The sequence below is a fragment of the Myotis yumanensis genome, unplaced genomic scaffold, assembly GCF_028538775.1.
Source record: "Myotis yumanensis isolate MYYU_CA2020_CCGP unplaced genomic scaffold, mMyoYum1.0.hap1 SCAF_7, whole genome shotgun sequence".
NCBI lineage: Eukaryota > Metazoa > Chordata > Mammalia > Chiroptera > Vespertilionidae > Myotis > Myotis yumanensis.
Genome location: NW_027223758.1, coordinates 33,304,312 through 33,323,762, shown reverse-complemented (window position 1 = coordinate 33,323,762; position 19,451 = coordinate 33,304,312). Strand labels below are relative to the sequence as shown.

The 19,451-nt window shown below is 43.5% G+C and overlaps 1 protein-coding gene across 1 annotated transcript; it reads right to left on the bottom strand.

Annotated features, from left to right (window-relative positions):
- Window positions 1–7,066: 7,066 nt before the first annotated feature.
- DEFB123 (defensin beta 123) lies at window positions 7,067–14,283 on the bottom strand. The gene is made up of 2 exons (XM_070421483.1): window positions 14,226–14,283; window positions 7,067–7,266 (listed from the first exon to the last, which is right to left on the bottom strand). Exons 1-2 carry the CDS (start codon window positions 14,281–14,283, stop codon window positions 7,121–7,123), a joined length of 204 nt encoding a protein of 67 aa, XP_070277584.1. The 3' UTR covers window positions 7,067–7,120.
- Window positions 14,284–19,451: the final 5,168 nt, after the last annotated feature.

Genomic DNA, 19,451 nt, shown 5'->3' with positions numbered 1-19,451 from the left:
CCGCAGGAGGCCAGACCAGTTCACCCGTCACCCGCCATCGCTGAAAGCCAGTGACTGGCTCAGGCCACCTAGATGCCAGCAGATGCCAGCTGCAGCCAACCATGGAATCTTCCCACCCTGACCAGCCTTCATATTGGGAGGAGCAGGGGGAGGAGAGGAGGCATCTGAAAGACAGAGCAATTATACAGAGACCAAGTTTCTCCAAACTCAAGAAACCTCAAGAGAATATCTAAATTGTTGAATTAGACCAAGTTTTCAACTGGATTGAACTAAATTTAGCTCTGCACCCTGACCCCTCCCGCTCAGTTGCTCTACAGAGAGTGATGAAGCCAGGTTTTCTTTGCAGTCTCAGATGTAGTTGGAGGGCATTTGTGACCTTGTTGCAGAGAAGATGGTGATGATTTCTGGGAGTGAGGAGTCAGACAGACTCAAGTTCAGACTCCAGCTCTGCCATGTACAGGCCACAGGCTGTGTGATCAGGGCAAGTCCCTTCCTGTGTCTGAGTCGGGTTTCTTCTCTGCAAAATGGCTCGATGACAGCTCTTAATGGGGCAGCTGAGGGGTCAGATGAGATCATCTGGCACCTTGTAAGTGCCCAGTAAAAGAAATGCTACAACTGCTACCACTTCTACTGAGCAAGAGGAGTGCTACTAGCCTTCTTCTCCACATAATTTCAGACTTACAGGAAATCTGTAAGAGTAGTCCAAAGAATCCCCATAGACCCTTCACCCAGTTTTTTCAAATACTGACAAATATTGGCCTGGCCAGCGTGGCTCAGCGGTTGAGTGTTGACCTATGAATCAGGAGGTCACGGTTCAATTCCCAGTCAGGGCTCATGCCGGGCTTGCGGGCTCCATCTCCATTAGGGGGTGTGCAGAAGGCAGCTAATCAGTGATTCTCTCTCATCATTGATGTTTCTATCTCTCTCTTCTCCCTTCCTCTCTCTGAAGTCAATAAAAATATATATTAAAAAAAACCCACACAAAAAAACTAAAATTGACTTTCACCTTACCATTTCTCTCTCTCTTTTTTCTGCTTACTTTATTGTATGAATACAGTATATAATACATATAACATTTAAGAAAGTGTTAATTGACTGTTTATGTTTTAGTAAGACTTCTGGTGAACAGTAGTCTATTAGTAGTTAAGTTTGGGGGAGTCAAAAGTTATATATGAATTTTTTACTGAAAATTTGACTGTATATATATACATATATATATATATATATGTAGTGTATATGTGTGTGTATGTATAATATATTCATATGAATATAGGTATCTATATATTTGATATAGATATATAGAGATATCTTTCTATGGACATATTTAATAGGTATAATTTATATAAATCTATATGCATTTTTCACATGCATTGAGATTCTCCTGTTGGAGTAGAGATTAGCAGAGCTTCTCATTCTGCGATCAGATAGCTCCCTTTGGGCTTACAAGAAAAGAACAAGGGAGTTAAAATGATGGCTATTGTAGGAGGTCAGGCACGATATGGTGACTCCTCACTCTCTTCCCCACTTGGGTTGCTGTTGTTTTTTGTTTTTGGTTAATCTCACTGGAAGATATTTTTTCCATTGATTTTTTTTTTTTTTTTGAGAGAGTGGAAGGGAGGAAGGAAGAGGGAGAGACAGAGAAACATTAGTGTGAAAGAGACACATCAATTGTTGCCTCCTGCATGCTCGGATCCAACCTGCAACCCAGGTGCATGCCCTTGGCAGGATTCAAACCTGAGACTCTTCTGAGCTGGCGGGGGTTGGGGGGGCGGGGCGCACAGCGCTCTAACCACTGGGCATACCAGCTAGGGCCCCACTTGGGGTTTTGATGGCAGAGTGTTGAGTGGAATTGTTTATTTTACCAGCATTACCAGTACATTTATGTTGGAGAGCCAGGTGACAATCACATATGGCTCAAATTACCCTTGAAAGTCACTCAGAAATGTGCCTTTACGGAGACTGACAAACACAGCAAGTTTTTCTCAATCAATGGAACACATTAAAGCAAAGGAACTGATTGGTTATGTTTAGGGGCCATTTTTATGAAAAATAAATATCTCTCCACAGTGGGATCCCACAATGCAGTGTGACGCCTTCATTGCCAGGTGCTTTGGCTGTGACTGAAACCGAGGCAATTCTCATCTCCACTCAGGCACTGGCTCAAGGAGGGATTCCTTTGGCTTCTTTGGACGGTGATTGCTCATATTTGCAATATATACATATATATATCTCCAACAAAGGACTCATTTCCAGAATGTATGAAGAACTCATAATCAGTCAGAAAAAGCTCAATAATAGAGTGGGCAAATATTTGATCAGACATTTTACAAAAGGAGGTATGTGCTTGGCAAATAAGCCCATGGAAAGATTCTCAAAATCATTAGTCTTCAGGGAAGAGCAAATTAAAACTACAATGGGATACCACTGCACACCTACCAGAATGATTAAAACAACAGCAAGGCTGACCATGGCAAGTCCTGGTGAGGATCTGGAGCAGCTGGAATGCAAATACATTGCGATGGGGATGTAACATGGACAACCACTTTGGAAAAACAGTTGCAGAGTTACTTATAAAATTAAATAGAAATATGCACATATAAATATTTCTCTATTAATGCTTATAGCAGCTTTATTTATAATGTCCCATAACGGGAAACAACTCAAAGGTTCAATAAGTAAATGGATACATTGAGTTTCATGCATATGGTACAATCCCATTCAATAAACAATAACAATTTACTGATACACATAACATGAATTAATCTAAAAAGCATTATGTTAAGGCAAAGAAGTCAAATACAAAGGTGTACACACTAAATAACTCCATTTATATGAAGTTTAAGAAAGACAAAACTACCCTGGCTGGTGTGCCCAGTGGTTAGAGTGTTGGCCTGCGCCCCAAAGAGTTGGGGTTCGATTCCTGATTCGATCCCCTGGTAGGTATATGGATGTTTCTCTCTACCCTTCCCCTTCCTCCTTTCTTCTCTCTAAAAATCAATGGGGAACATATCCTAGGGTGAGAATTAACAAACAACAACAAAATAGAAAGGCAAAATTAAGGACTTAAAAAGTGAGAAAAAATTTTCAAAAAAACCCCTGAAAACCTTTTTTCTCTCTCTGTTTGTATGAGCACATGTGGTTGTATTTGGGCAAGTGACCTGTGCTTGTGATGCAGCTGCTCTTGTCTCAGAAAGAAGAGACAATCCAGGAAGGGAACGCTGCTAATGGCTCGATCAAAGGAGAGATACTGCCCTCTAGGGGTTATTTTGGGAATGCTGGTGGCATTTTTTTTTTTTTAATTATTAAAATTAATGGGGCCGCTACTGGAATTTAGTAGGTTGGGGACTCAGGATAATTCTCCGGCCTAGAATCAAAGGCTGTTTTGTATTATCAAGGGATGCTTATACTTTGTTCTAGTCAGGACTTTGCCCAAAATGTTCACCATTTTGGAAAGTCAGGACACAGACAGCAAATGCTTTGGGTAGTATTTGAGCTGTACGCACAGCACACCCTTTTATGCCTGCATTTGTAGCTGTTACACTCATGCTATGTATGGTACAAGATCTGACTATTTCATTAGGTCTTAAAATGTCAGAATACATATTATTATAAAAGTTTCTCCTCCTTTATATTATAGTTAGCTCTTAATTTGATTTTTCTTGAAATATGTGAGTAGATAGGTTATAATACTTATGAATATATTAAAAAAACACCTCACTCGAGGATATTTTTCCATTGATTTTCAGAGAGAATGTAAGGGAAGGAGGAGGAGGAGAGACAGAGAGAGAGAAACATCGATGTGAGAGAGACACATTGATGGGTTGCCTCTCACATGCACCCCTACCAGGTCTGGGGAACCTGCAACTGAGGTACATGCTCTTGACCAGGAATCGAACCTGACACCCTTTGGTCCGTGGGCCAATGCCACCGAGTCAAACTGGCCAGGTAAAATATTTATGAATCTGCCCTAACTGGTTTGGCTCAGTGGATAGAGCGTCAGCCTGCGGACTCAAGGGTCCCAGGTTTGATTCCGGTCAAGGGCATGTGCCTTGGTTGCGGGCACATCCCCAGTAGGGAGTGTGCGAGAGGCAGCTGATCGATGTTTCTCTCTCATCGATGTTTCCAACTCTCTATCCCTCTCCCTTCCTCTTTGTAAAAAATCAATAAAATATATTAAAAAAAATAAAATTATGAATCTTATTTTAAGGACAAAAGGGGGGCATTGCAAAATATTTATTATGAAAAGGAAGCATTTGGTCCAATAGGACTCCCAGTGAAAATCAAGCTCTCACCAACAGATTAGCGGGACCTCACGAGGAGATGGAGAGGGGAGCTGTCCCCTTCCTCAGGTTTCCACCAAGAAGGCCCACGTTTTATTGACGTTCATTTCCCTCTAAGCACAGGGGCTCAGGGGTTCATGAGGCGAGGACCGACATATTCTTTCCTATAGAAGTTCATTGCAAAGACACACGGAAAAGTGAATACATGGGACACTGTGCATGGCCCTCCCACTCCCACTCTCCTAGCCCTGCAAGCAGCCCTGGATGAAATGACAGGTGTATGCAGACCAGGAAGCCACTCTCCTCTATGCCCCAGACGCAGTTGATTGGACAAGAGGTGGGCACTTCCCCAAACCAAGCTAATTCCATGGCCTGGCCAGCAACCCACACACAAGATGGGTTGGTAAAAAATGTTGAACGGGATCAATCAGATTCTCTGTTACAAGGGTTTGAATTGGGAAATATAGGGAATAAAGTAGTTCATAATTGGAGTTGAAGCTGAAAAGTTGCCTTAATAAAAGTCAAGAGTGCTGTGGGTTGTGGGAGGAAGGGTGGAGGAAAGCATAATTTGAGGAAGCAGAAGCAATGAGTAAATAGAAGCAATTGGAGGTAAGGTAGACAGTCCTCTACTTTAATACCTAATGTAGTAAGTGTTTAAATCCAAACATCGGGGTTGTGGGGTCTACCTCATCTTGGATCTCCCTCTTACACACCAGGCTTTAGCCACCTGTCATTCTTTCTGTCTCCGGAACAAGCCCCTCGCCTCCTAAAAGGCCTATGCACATGCTATCTACCTGGAATATTCTGCAAACTCCCTCTCAACTCTTTGCAAATGAGTTCCCATCCTGCAGAACCCAGGTCAAATGCCACCTCCTCAGAGAGAGGGTTACCCTGATAGCGCTCTCATAATCCCCCCCACCCTGTTCTCAATTATTATACTCCTCATAGCCTTTCCATCGTATGTGATTATAAGTATTTCTTTTGTTATTTTTATTTATTTTTTAAAAATATATTTTTATTGATTTCAAAGAGGAAGGGAGATGGAGAGAGAGAGAATGAAACATCAATGACGAGAGAGAATCATTGATTGTCTGCCTCCTGCGCACGCCTTACTGGGGATCGAGCCGGCAACCTGGGCATGTGTCCTTGACTGGAATTGAACCCAGGACCCTACAGTCTGCAGGCCAATACTCTATCTACTGAGCTAAACCGGCTAGGGCTGTTATTTTTATTTTTATTGATTTCAGAGAGGAAGGGAGAGGGAAAGAGAGATAGAAACATCAATGATGAGAGAGAATCATTGGGGATTCTTTACTGGGGATTGAGCCAACAACCTGGGCATATGTCCTTACCTGGAATGGAACTGTGATCTCCAGGTTCATGGGTCAACACTCAGCCACGGAGCCACGCTGGTTGGACTGAAATTATTTCTTGCTTAATGCTTTTCCCTCCAAATTTGTAGACTCCCCACAATGGCAAAGCCCATGTTTGTTTTATTTAATATTATATAACTAGAGACTAGCATGGTGCCTGTCAAATAGCTGATCGACAGATATTTGCATATGACAAAATGTACAAATGAATATATGTTTTTCAGGATTATGGTGCAATAGATCTAAGACATGGTAAAAAATTTCTTAGCTTCACAATAGTCATGCATTGATTACGGATGGGGATATGTTCTGAGAAATGTATTGTTAGATGATTTCATCATTGCGCAATCATTATAGAGTGCAGTTATGGTTAGAACATACGGTACATTGAACTCTCTGGGAAACTGCCCAATTGTTTCCAAGTGGTGGTACTATTTCACATTCCCACCAGCAGCACCTGGGAGTCCCAGTTGACAATACTTGTTCCTTGTCAACAATTGCTATGGTCAATTGCTTTAACTTTAGACATTCTGATATGTGTGCAGTAATATTGTATTGTAATTTTAATCTGCATTTCTCCAATATTTATACATTTTCATGTTTTTATTTGCCACATACATAGCTTTTTTTGGTGAAGTGTCAGTTCAACTCTTTGCTTATTTTGTTACTGGGTTGTTTGCCTTTTTTAAAAAATTGAATCTTGAGAGTTCTTTACATATTTTGGAAAAAAAAATCCTGTATAAGACGTGCAATTTTCAAATATTTTCTTTTCTAGGATTTTTTTTGACCGATTTAGCTTTTTCATTATTTTTTCTGGTCTTACAATTCTTAAGGCATTTAATGTTCATAGCTTTTATCTCTCTTTTTTAAAAGCTTGATTTTTATATATTGAGAAGACAAAAATACTACAAAATATAAAAGTATAAAAACAATGATAACAAATATCTCTATTTCTATCATCCTGATTAAAAAAATAGAATATCAGCAATACTTCTTTCAATTCCTATATTCTTAGAGTTAGCCATTAACTTACATTTGTGCTTTATTAATAGTTTTGTCATCTATGTCTATGTCTCTAACAAAATATTTGTTTATATGTGCACAATTTTGATTAAATTCTGGGGGAAATATTTTTAAAGAAAGAGTTTGGTTGGAATTTAATTGAATCTAGGAAACAATTGGTAGAATTGACATCTCTAAGATATTGAGTCTTCTAATTCATGAACATGGTATATCTCTCTATTAATTTAGGCTTTCTATAAGGGCTTCTAATTTTCTGCATAAAAATTTTGAACATCTTTTGTTTCAAATATTAACAGGTATTGTGATGTAGGGTAAGGGCAAGGTAGAGTGACAGGCTAACACAGGAATCAGCCAGAGGTGTTTATTGATAGAATTCAGGAATCTTTGGGGATCAGACTCAGAATAGCTTCATCTGTATTTTTATGGCTTTAGGCTTCAGAGAACTCAAAATAACCAGGGATGTTGTTTTGGGTGATACTTGGGCTTCACACAGCATGGTTTACTATTTGTGCAGTAAACATAGATCCTTTCCTTTTTGAAGCATGTGTGGCGGCATTTGCCAAGAAGATTCCAGCATTTTTGGGTGCCACCTGACACGAAAAATGAAAGAAGAATTGAAACAATGTCAGTCCTAAGAAGAGATAGGTTCTGGATTTGAACGGTTTATAAAAAGGGTTGAAACAGATATGATAGAAGATCCTCAGTTTCCTCTGCTGTCCTTCCTCTTTTATTCTTTCCCTTCCTTTAAAAAAATTGTGGTAAAGTACAAATAACATAAAATGCACCAGTTTAAGCATCTTAAACCGTACAGTTCAGGGGCATTAAGTACATTCACAATGTTGTGCAACCACCATCACCATCTAGTTCCAGAACTTTCAAAATCATCTCAAACAGAAACCCTGTACCCATGTATTCTTATTCCCCCCTCCCTCTCCCACTCCAGCCCTGGGCAACCACCAATTTGCCCTCCTTTCTATAGATTTGCCTACTCTGCATATTTTATGCCAATGGAATCCTATCTAATAATAGACGAAATGGTAATTGACCGTACCTTTGCTACGCCACGCAAGGGCTAATCAGCACAATATGCAAATTAGCCAACAACAAAGATGGTGGCTAATTTGCATACTGCAGGCAGGGTGGGATAGCGCGAGCCGCCATCTGGGCCCTGTGTGCAGCCCTGGGCGGTGGGGCTTAGGCGGCTCAATCGCGCTGGCTAAGCCCCGTGCCCACCCGGGACCCCTGTGTGCTGCCTAAGTCCCACACCGCCTAAGCCCCGCCCCCAGCTGGGACCCCATGGCTATTAGAGAGCAGGAGAGTGCCGCCCACAGGCAGTACCCAGCAAGGCCTGCTCCTGGGTTGCCGTGGCGATCTCAGAGCAGGAAAGGGTGGCCTGCAGGCAGCCCCTGTGTGCACCTGCTCCTGGGTTGCCATGGCGATCCATGAGCAGGAAAGCGTGGCCTGCAGGCAGCACCCCACCCTGGCCACAGCTCAAGGGAGAGTACAACATGCAGTGGAGGTCAGGAGCCTGAGAGATCAACAGAGAGGGGTGCCTGCTGCGGCCACAGCGGAGAAGCCAAGCCTCTTCAGTCTTCACTCTGGCCGGAGCCTTCGGTCTTTGGGCTGTGTATGCAAATTAACCACCATCTTTGTTGGGTTAATATACATAGTTGCTCTGATTGGCTGGTGGGGGTAGTGGAGTGACAGCAATTTGCATATTTCTCTTTTATTAGTGTAGATTTTTATTTTGCTTTGTTTTTGCCAAGGCACCTCATCAAGAAGGTGGCTATACTTAGTTTTGTTTTTAATTGTGGTAAAATACACTTAACATAAAATTTACCATCTTAACCATTTTTAAGTGTACAGTTCAGTGGCATTAAATACATTCACATTGTTTTGAATCCATAATTGTCATCTATCCCCATAAGTAAAACTGAAACTATATCCATTAAACAATAATTCCCCATTCTCCCTTCCCCTGACCCCCAGGCAATAACCTATCCATATTATTTTTTGATACCTTTCCTGTCCCAGAATCTTGGCTAACCAATAAACTACAAGGCTTGCAAAAATAGCTTTCAAAAGAACTGTTTGGACAGTGTTGGGGTAGAATTGTACCAATGACGTCAACCATGAGACACAAAAATCTGGAACAGTTCCCAACTATTCCAACCACAAGTTTTGCAGCAGTTAAAGATGAAATCTGCTACTCAAGCCAAAAAATGACATTATCCCTCTCTTCCTTATTCAATAAAAACTCCAAGCCAGCTCGGAGTTGGGTTTTCAGGTGCTCCCTGATGTCCATCAGCTGAATAAAGCTTGTAACCTCTATTTGTCTCAATTGAATTATTTTCTTTAGACAGTCTGGTGCCATGACCACTCTCTATTTCATTAATTTATAATTTACTCTTTGTTGTTTCCTTTTTTCTGCTAAAGATTTAGACCAGATTTATTTTGTGATCAAGAATAACTTTTCTTTGAGATTATCTTTTGGCCAAAATGGGGGAAAATTTGTGCTCAATGAAAAACTATGTGTTGTCTGGAGCATTGCTTTCAACTGGGTGATTTTGCCCCCCCAGGAGGTGTTTGGTAATGAAACATCTGGAGACATTTTTATTTGTCACCACCGGTGGTGGTGGTATTGGGGTTACCATGGCGATTACTGGGTAGAGGCCAAGGATTCTTCTAAGCATCCTGCCATGCACACTACAGCCACAACAAAGAATTATCCAGCCCCAAATGCCAATAATTGCCAAGAGTGTCAATAGTCCCTGGTCTAGATAGATCACAACCTTCAGAGCTAGCTGATTTCGATCATGTGGGAGTTATTTTACAACTTTATGAGCTTGTTTGTCTTTCCCAATTCTCAAAAAGGCCAGACTAAAGTGACAGAATAGTGGTTGCTGGTGGCTGGGGGTGGGTGAGGGGGGGTAGGGGCAGGGGAGGGGAGGTAACTGATTGCAAAGGGGCATGGTGGAAATGTATTATACTGATTGTGGTGGTGGTTACATGAATATATACATTTGTTGAAGATGACATTTTATATTTAAAACTAGATGCACGAAATTCATGCAAGAGTAGGCCTTCCTTCCCTCGGCTTCCGGCACAGGCTTCCCTCTAGCACCCGGGACCCGGGCTTCTCTTGTAGCCCTGGCTTCATCCAGAAGGTCATCCGGAAGGACGTCCAGTCTAATTAGCATATTATGCTTTTATTCTTATACATGTAGGCATTTTATTTTATGTAAATTTGAATCCATGAAAATGATAAAAGAAAGAAACAAGAGAAAAATTCAATAGAAAGTGACAACCATTGAAGATAGGCAAAGGAGATTCAACATAGAGACAAGAAGAGACCTTGAGGGGAAAAAGCAGAGCAAGATATCAGAAAAAATACTCAAACTATAAGTCAAGATGTTCTTTAAATAACAGATGACTTGAAAATGCTGAAGTTGAAGAAGTACACAGTGTATGAGAATGTTGGTGTGGAAGAAGGAAAATACAGGAGGAATATGAAATATTTTGACTACAAATCCTGTAGTCCTCACTTTGAATAGAAAGTATCAATATGAATTCATGAGGTATTTTATATACATTTAAATGTGTTGATTTTCTCTCCTACTGAAAAGAAAAAGAAAGGACCAATTTAGTAACATTGAATATCTCTAGCACTAGATCATAGTTCTAGTTTTAAAAATACCATTTTCCTATTTTTAAAAATCAGAGCTTAAAGAAATGGCTTTCATGTTCTGCAGCAGGAGTTGTACAAGATGAGCCTAGAATATCCTGTCATGCCAGATAACCAGATAAATTCTAAAGACAAGAAAGGGATGAAGATGTAGCCAGTACATTAAATAATCTTAAGGGACATCAGATTTTTAAAGTGGACATGACAAAAATAGGATGTCTAGGGATGCATCGTTAGCAATGAAACCATAAAGAAAATGCAAAGACTTGAATGCTATACTGGTAAAAGTCAAGATTTTGCTTAATTTGGGGAAGGGAGATAGTTGTGATGGGGGCAGGTGGGGTTTTTGTGGGTGTCAATGTTCTATTTATTGATCTAGATTGTGGTTACTAGGTTGTGTGCTTTATAACAATTCATTAAGCTGTGCATTCATTTTATGTGGTTTCATAATCTGTAATTTTGTGTTTTATTTTACAACACCCCAAACCATTGCAATAAAATCTCAATTTTAAATTCAAGAGTGTCAAGATGAACTGTTGGTGAGAGTGAGAGGAAAGATGGTCTCATACACTTGGTTTTGGCCTCCTTGGAAGCTACTTAGCAATGACTCATACACTTTAATATTAGGAACAGAATTTTCTTTCAAATAGCAACTTTCTTTCCAGATGTCTATCCTAGAGAAATACTCATGTGGGTAGATTGAGAATATATTTGTATTGGAGATACAACTAGGAATAGGTTAGAGATAGACACTGCCTAGAATTTCCAGTCTAGTGGTGCTGGTGGTGGTGGGGGGATAGCCATTAAAGAAATAACTTCCCAGATATTTGATGGACTAGAGTTGTAATGAATGTTATAAAGGAAGAACTCTGGGTGCTATGAGGAGGTATAATAGAAAAGTAGGTGACATGTCCCACCTAAATCTAATATCTGTTGGGTTCTCAGGCTTCATATATATGCCCAAAATTTCCACAATTAACCTAACTTTAATAGTTTGAAAATATTAAAGTAATATGTATTTCATTCTTCTTTCATTTTGGTTGCCAAAAAGCAGAATTAAGCTGTTCCTGGGCTTTAGAGAAATAGTAAAGAACAGTTAGAATGACAAAGTCATTGCTTAAATGAGATGAGTAGTTTTAGTTCATAGCAAGACTAGAGAAACTTCCATTCAATCTTTGCCACCATCACACCCAACAGAAAGTAGAAGGGAAATGCTCTCCCTAGGAGAAAGTGGGCACTTAAATCCACTTCTTGCAGCAACAGCAGCAGCTACAGGCCTGAGACTTCCGCTAAAACCTCATACTTCACCTCAGCCAGCCAGGCTGATGGTGGACCTATCAGCAAGCTAGAAACCAAGGTTTTCTACCCCTTCTCCACTATTGGCCTGCTGGTCGACCTAGGTCCTAGGACATAGAGACAACTAATTTGAGAAAAGTAGGGGTAAGACAATCTTTTGCTATAAACACCCAGATTGGTCTGGACAAACGGCCAGCATTTCTAGCCTGAGCATGGCCCAGTTATTGCTAACCTACTGGGCACCCACATCATGGTGCCACCTGGAGGAGGATTGGAAATGGCTGAGCATCTCCCTCTGTTTCCTTGTGGCATAAAATAGACCAGAAGGTCCCTAATCTCTGTGTCTCTGGTTAGGAAAACCAGTGAGAAGCTAAGAGCTTGTGGGACTTTTGAAGAGTAGACCTCTGTGCATAAGGCAGTGGGAAGGGGTGTGAACAGACTAAACCTAAGGGCAGATGGGAGATTTAGCTGAGATCAAGGGCTGAGCCAGTGGGGCTCTGACAGGACTGAAATTTTATCAGCCATGGGATCCAGTAGCAAGTGCCAGCAGGACACTCACTGACCATAAACAATGAAGGGCATCGTCCTAAAAGCCAGTGAAGGTTCAGCATAGGACCCTATCCCAATTCCTTATGCTTCCGACATAGGGCCTTTGCACCCCCAGATTGAATGTTCTACCCCACAAACCCACATGGCTTATCCCTTATCCTCCCTCAGGTCACAATGAGCCATTCCATGAGCACACCTTTAAAATGGCAAGTCCACCCCACTCATATTTGCTATTCCCCTTGCCTGTCTATTCTGTTCATTATTTTCATCATTTGACATTCCATATGTTTCATTTATTTCAATTTTTTTTTCTTTCTCCTTCAATAGAATGTAAGCTCCAAGAGGACAGAGATTTTGCTTATCTTGCTTTGTTCTGATTGGTTCACTGCTCTTTCTCTTGTACCTATCCCATTGCCTGGAACATTAAATCTATTCAACCATGTTTCCTGAATGAACCAATTAATGAAATCATGACATATCAAGTTACTTTCTCTTTTTTTTTTTTTAAATATATTTTATTGATTTTTTACAGAGAGGAAGGGAGAGAGATAGAGAGCCAGAAACATCGATGAGAGAGAAACATCGATCAGCCACCTCCTGCACATCTCCTACTGGGGATGTGCCCGCAACCCAGGCACATGCCCTTGACCGGAATCGAACCTGGGACCCCTCAGTCCGCAGGCCGACGCTCTATCCACTGAGCCAAACCGGTTTCGGCCAAGTTACTTTCTCTTAAACTCAATTCTATTCTGGGAAGGAGAAGGGGAGCATAAGAAAGGAAAAATGCTGAAAGACCAAATATTTATTCAAAGGGACAGAATGAACCTGGTAACCAGTTTAAACCAGAAAGGATGAATATTTAACTGCCGAGTTTAGGCACAGCCCCTATGCTCCACCCCCCTCCCAACTGTCCCACCAGCATGATGGAAGTTCCAGGGGGAACTCAGATGAGTTACACAAAATAGAGAAGCTACCTATTTTCGCACACCAAAATGTCAGTGTGTTCATTGCTGTGCCTCAACCTGACCTTGCTACACAGGCACTATTGGAGCAGTCCGAGGAAGGAGGACATTGAAACGGAGCAGCCGGGCTGCTTGCTGGGGGTCCCAGTGTGAGAAAAAGCTGGGCAGTTTCTAACCGGGTTCCGGGGCTTTCCTCTCTACCCCGGGTGAGCCCTTTCAAGCATCTTCCCACAGGCAGATACAAGGACTCGGGGCAGCTTGTTTGAGGAAATTCACACATTCCCACACCTGGGAAGGTTAGAGGAAAGCCTGGGGGTGGGCAGAAGCTCTGGCAGCTGAGCAGGAGGGGCCAGGTAGCTCATGCTGGGGTGGGTGGAACGGGCAAGTCTGATGATGGCCCTTCTCTTCGTAAGCCTTCCCATGGCTCCCTCCCTGGCCTTCCCGGCCCAGCCTCAGCTTTACCCCTCGCCACGCCCCTAACCCACGCCCCCATTTGTGCCAGCTCCCTAAAGGCACCGTGATCTCTCCCACATCTGGACCTTCGCATACGGTGATTTCTGCCGGGCACCTTTTCGATTCCCCCCCTCTTTTCCTTCCCCTTCTGTCTTCTACACATTTTTCAGGACGTGGGGGGATCCCTCTGGGAGGATGCCCCTGGCCCTCAGGCTGGGCTGGTCCCCCCTCCACGTGCACCTCAGCCTCCTGGCTCCCTTTATCACAGCTGGAGTCACTCTGGGTTGTAAATGGTATCGCCCCCGGGGCTGTGCCATTTACCTCTGTGACCCTGGCTCCCCACACAGGCTCTGGCACAGAGACAGCAATAGGAAACCAGCTTTTCTCTCCTGGTTCGGTGGTTGTGACCTTCACACAGCGAGATGATTCTGGGGACTATTTCTACTGTCCTCTGCTCTTCCTGCTTCTCTTGTCCACCCCTCCCGTTCCCTCTCATGGTGCTAGGCCACCTGGGCACGCTCCCTGGGGAGCAGCGATGGTGTGGCTGAGATCTGCACCTGCTGGTGAAGGTGTCCTCTCTAGACGGCTCTGGAAGGTGACCTACCTGGGGTGAGCTGGGACAAGAGCAGCAGTGCAGTCACAGTCAGCAAAAGGAGCTTCATGGTTGGAAGTGGCCCAAGGTGGAGCTGCAAGTCCCAGGCGATGGCAAAGCTAATGGGGGAGAGCTCCGGCCGCTCTGGCTTGCGCTCCCTTTGACCAATCGGAACAGCTGCCACCCACACGTGCCCTCAGCTGCCCACAGGCACGGCCCCCGCGCCCCCTGAGCCACAGTGTGCAGCCACGCACTCAGCTGGCACGCCGCCTTTCGTCATTTAGGTCAGCAGGGAGAGGTCGGGCAACAACAAGGCCCTTGGTCCGAGACTTGCACGTGTCCTTCCACCCAGCTCTAAACGAAGGGACCACAAGGGGGCGCCATGTACACGGAATCCTACAGACTGAAGGTGACATTGAACAGTGTCATCACCAGGCAGATGAGCCAAAATGGAGCTCCAGGCAGAGGAAAGTCTGTACAAAGGCTCATGTTGGTGTTGAAAATGAGAAGTATGACGTCCCTGGAGCTAAAACTGGAAGGAAAATGGTAGTAAGAGATGTAGCTCCCGGCACCAGCCTGGCTGTGCCCTCTCAGAATTGCCAGCAGCCACAGCCCCCTGCCCTCCGAGTACTAACCATGCACTAGGCCTGACCCACAGGCTCCTGCCTCTGGGCACCAGGCTGTGCCCCTTCTCAGAGACCCAAGAACCAGCTATTTGGGGTTTCTCCTCTGAACTCTTAGGTTTTGCCCTGAGGACACCTGCAAACTTGAGGCTTTGATGGCCTAGAGGTGAGAGGAAGAGAATTCAAAGGCCAGGCCCACTCAGGGTAAAGTTCAGTAAGGGATTCTGTACGCCCATTAAGCTGGGACTACAGAGAACCATACATTGAGAGTAAGGGCGAGCCATTAGTAAACCTGCTACCCTTCTCAGATGTTTTCGTTGTTACTGTTAAGCAGAGCAAGACACTAGAAAAGTCATTAGGCTGTTGTAACTACAAGCTAATCTTCAAGTGTTTTTGTAGCTCAACTACAGTACCAACTGAACTGTAAAACAAAACAAAGCAAAAACCCCCAAGCTTTCGAGTTATGATTTTATTTGAAAATGTTCCCAGCCCGACCGGCATGGCTCAGTGGTTGAGCATTGACCTATGAAACAAGAGGTCACGGTTTGATTCTCAGCCAGGCACATGCCCGGGCCGTGGGTTTGATTCCCAGTGTTGGGTGTGCAGGAGGCATCCAATCAATGATTCTCTCTCATCATTGATGTTTCTATCTCCCTCTCCCTCTCCCTTCCTCTTTGAAATCAATAAAAATATATTTTTAGAAAAGGGAGAGAGAGAAAATGTTCCCAAACTGGAAATGTTCCAAACATTTGACAGAAGCAAAAGTGAATGCTCTCTAAAGGAAGGCAAGGTCATCTAGACCCCCAGGAAACCACAAATAAATTCAAGGACAATTGAGAAAAACCAAGATGGCGGCAGAGGTAATCACCTGTACTTGCTGCCTCTCACAGCCACACCAAAATTACAACTAAACGGCAGAACAACTACCACCCAGAACCGGGAAAGCTGGCTGAGTGGAAATTCCACAACTAGAGAGGTGAAGAAAGCGCATTGAGACTGGTAAGAGGTGCGGAGGCTCGGAAAGTGCTGGCACCTGGACGTGCTGTTCTTTAAACTGGGAGAGAGATACAAGCTCCTACTTGCTCTGAATCCCAGTTCTGGGCGAGACTCTGGGGGACCCAGACACATAGGAGGAGAAACTGGACTGTCTGGCATCGGGACAGGAACGTGAAGGTGGCTTATGCTTAGAGGTGCTCGAAGCAATCATTGTTCCTGCACGGCACGCAGGATGTGGAGAACCAGGGACCTCTCCAGTTCAGGGAAGCCCTCGCTGTTTGCTCCGCCCTGGTGATTTCCAGAGACCCCGCCCCTCCCAATTTACAACCCACCCAAGCTGTATGCATCAGCTTTTGCATATGAATTGCCTGTCCTTTCCCCTAAAACAAATTGCAGTTGGGTCAGAGAGCCCCAGAGATTCCAAAAAAAGGCCCAATACCTGGTAGCAGCAGCGGCCTTGAGTCACAGCTGGGCCTCGTCTGGGCACTTCCAAACTCCATACAAAGAGGAGGAATCTGCAGATGTCTCTGTAGCTCCTGCTGGGCTGCCCCAGACAGTGGCTGACCTTGCACCTCCTTGGAGATGATAATAGATTACAACTCTTCACATCCATAAGAGACACACTCAAGGGACAGACTCAGTGAGCACCAAAGCCCTACTGAAGCAAGTCCTGCCCCATAAGAGTGTATCCTGTGCAACAGATCTTCCAGTGTAGACACAGCTGGACACCACAGCCAACTGGCCTGGAGGTCAATTCCTCCCAGTGATACCAACAGCAATCAAGGGTTAACTACAACAAGACTGTGCAAACATCCCACAGGGATGCACCAAGAGTGTCCACCTCAGGTGACTGAGGAGGCTGAGCCACTGGGCCCTATTGGACACCAACCACACAGGGCCACTCTATCAACTCAAGGAGACTTAGCAGCTACCCTGTACATAGAAACAAACACAGGGAAGCAGCCAAAATGCAGAGACAAAGAAACAAGTCACAAATGAAAGAAATGGATGAAAGCAAAATACTGGATATAGAGTTCAAAACCATGGTTATATGGTTACTAAAGAATCTTCTAGAAACCTCTGAGAAATTTAGTGAGACCCTCAAGGATATGAAAAAGGACCAATCAGAAATTAAGCATACACTGACTGAAATAAAGAATAATATACAGAGATCCAACAGCAGACTAGAGGACCCCAAGAATCAAGTCAAAGATTTGAAATGAGAAGAAGCAAAAAACACCCAATGAAAAAATGTTAGTTTCGGAGACCAAGATGGCGGCGTAGGTAAACACCGGAGACCGCTGCCGCAAACAACCATTTCAAAAATACAACTAAAAGACTGAACGGACATCACCCAGAACCACAGGAAGGCTGGCTGAGGAGAGACTCTACAACTAGAAGGAAAGAGAACAGCAAATCGAGGCTCAGAGGCGGCGCAGTGTGGAAAATACAAAGGTACCGAGGTGCGCACGCAAAGCCGGCTGGTGGCTGAGGGCGCGGTTGTCGTTTTCTGTCGGGAGTGAGTCTCAGACTCTGGGCTCCAGATCCGGGCGAGTCTCTAGGGACTCAGACTCAAACGGGAGAAGCGGGATTATCCGGTATCAGTTGGAACCTGAGGGCAGCTTTCTCTCCGAGGTTTGCAGCGGCTGCCGGGGTTCTGAGAAGCAGAGCCTCTGGGAACGGGACTGAGCGTGGCCATAACTGCTCCCTCCGCCCGCCCTGCTGATCCCGCCCCGCCCAAACCCTGCGCACAGCCATTTGCCGATCGCCTCAGGCAAAGGCTGGATTAGCGCCTCCCCAGAAGGCAGACGTTTTCCATACAGCTGATTCCTATAGCCAGTCGGCCTGGTGGTCAAACCCCTCTAGTGTTAACTACAACAATTAAGGCTTGGCTAGAACAAGACTGTGCAGAGACCACAAGGGGGTGCACCAAGAAAGCATAAAAGATGCGGAGACAAAAAAACATGACAGAAATGGAGGATATGGAGCTAAGAATCGCAATTTTGAGGGCTTGCCATAAATTTGTGCAGAGCCTCACGAAAACTAATGAGATCCTCGATGCTACGATAAAGAAATTAGAAAGTAAGCATACACGGACTGAAATAAAGAATATTATACCCAATAGCAGACCAGAGGAGTACAATAATCAAACCAAAGATTCGACAAAAAACACCCAATTGGAAAAGCAAAATGGAAAAAGAATCCGAAAGTGTGAAGATAGTGTAAGGAGCCTCTGGGACAGCTTTAAGCGGTCTAATATCAGAATTATTGGAGTGCCAGAAGATGAGAGACAGCAAGATATTGAAAACCTATTTCAAGAAATAATGGCAGAAAACTTCCCCCATCTGGAGAAAGAAATGGACTTACAGGTCCAAGAAGCGCAGAGAACCCCAAACAAAAGGAATCCAAAGAGGACCACACCAAGACACATCATCATTAAAATGCCAAGAGCAAAAGACAAAGAGAAAATCTTAAAAGCAGCAAGAGAAAGAGGCTCAATTACCTACAAGGGAATACCCATACGACTGTCAGCTGATTTCTCAACAGAAACTTTGCAGGCCAGAAGGGAATGGCAAGAAATATTCAAAGTGCTGAATACCAAGAACCTACAGCCAAGAGTACTTTATCCAGCAAAGCTATCATTCAGAATTGAAGGTCAGATAAAGAGCTTCACAGATAAGGAAAAGCTAAAGGAGTTCATCACCGCCAAACCAGTATTATATGAAATGCTGAAAGGTATCCTTTAAGAAGAGGAAGAAGAAGAAAAAGGTAAAGATACAAATTATGAACAACAAACATGCATCTATCAACAAATGAATCTAAGAATCAAGTGAATAAATAACCTGATGTACAGAATGAACTGGTGATTATAATAGAATCAGGGACATAGAAAGGGAATAGACTGACTATTCTTGGGGGGAAAAGGGGTGTGGGAGATGCGGGAAGTGACTGGACAAAAATCATGCACCTATGGATGAACACAGTGGGTGGGGAGTGAGGGTGGAGGGTGGGGTGGGAGCTGGAAGGAGGGGAATTATGGGGGGAAAAAAAGAGGAACAAATGTAATAATCTGAACAATAAAGATTTAAGAAAAACAAAACAAAACAAAAAAAAAAACACCCAATGGAAAAGCAAAAAGCAAAAAGAATCCAAAAATATGAAGATAGTGTAAGGAGCCTCTGGGACAAGTTCAGGCGTACCAACATCCGAATTATGGGGGTGCCAGAAGAAGAGAAAGAGCAAGATATTGAAAACATATTTGAAGAAATAATGGCAGAAAACTTCCCCTACCTGGTGAAAGAAATAGACTTACAAGTCCAGGAATCACAGAGAACCCCAAACAAGAGGAATCTAAAGAGGACCACACCAAGACACATTATAATTAAAATGCCAAGGGCAAACGACAAGGAGAGAATATTAAAAGCAGCAAGAGAAAAACAGTTACTTACAAGGGAGTACCCATATGACTGTCAGCTGATTTCTCTATGGAAACTATGCAGGCCAGAAATATACAAAGTGATGAATAGCAAGAACCTACAACCAAGATTAGTCTACCCAGCAAAGCTATCATTCAGAATTGAAGGTCAGATAAAGAGCTTCACAGACAAGAAAAAGCTAA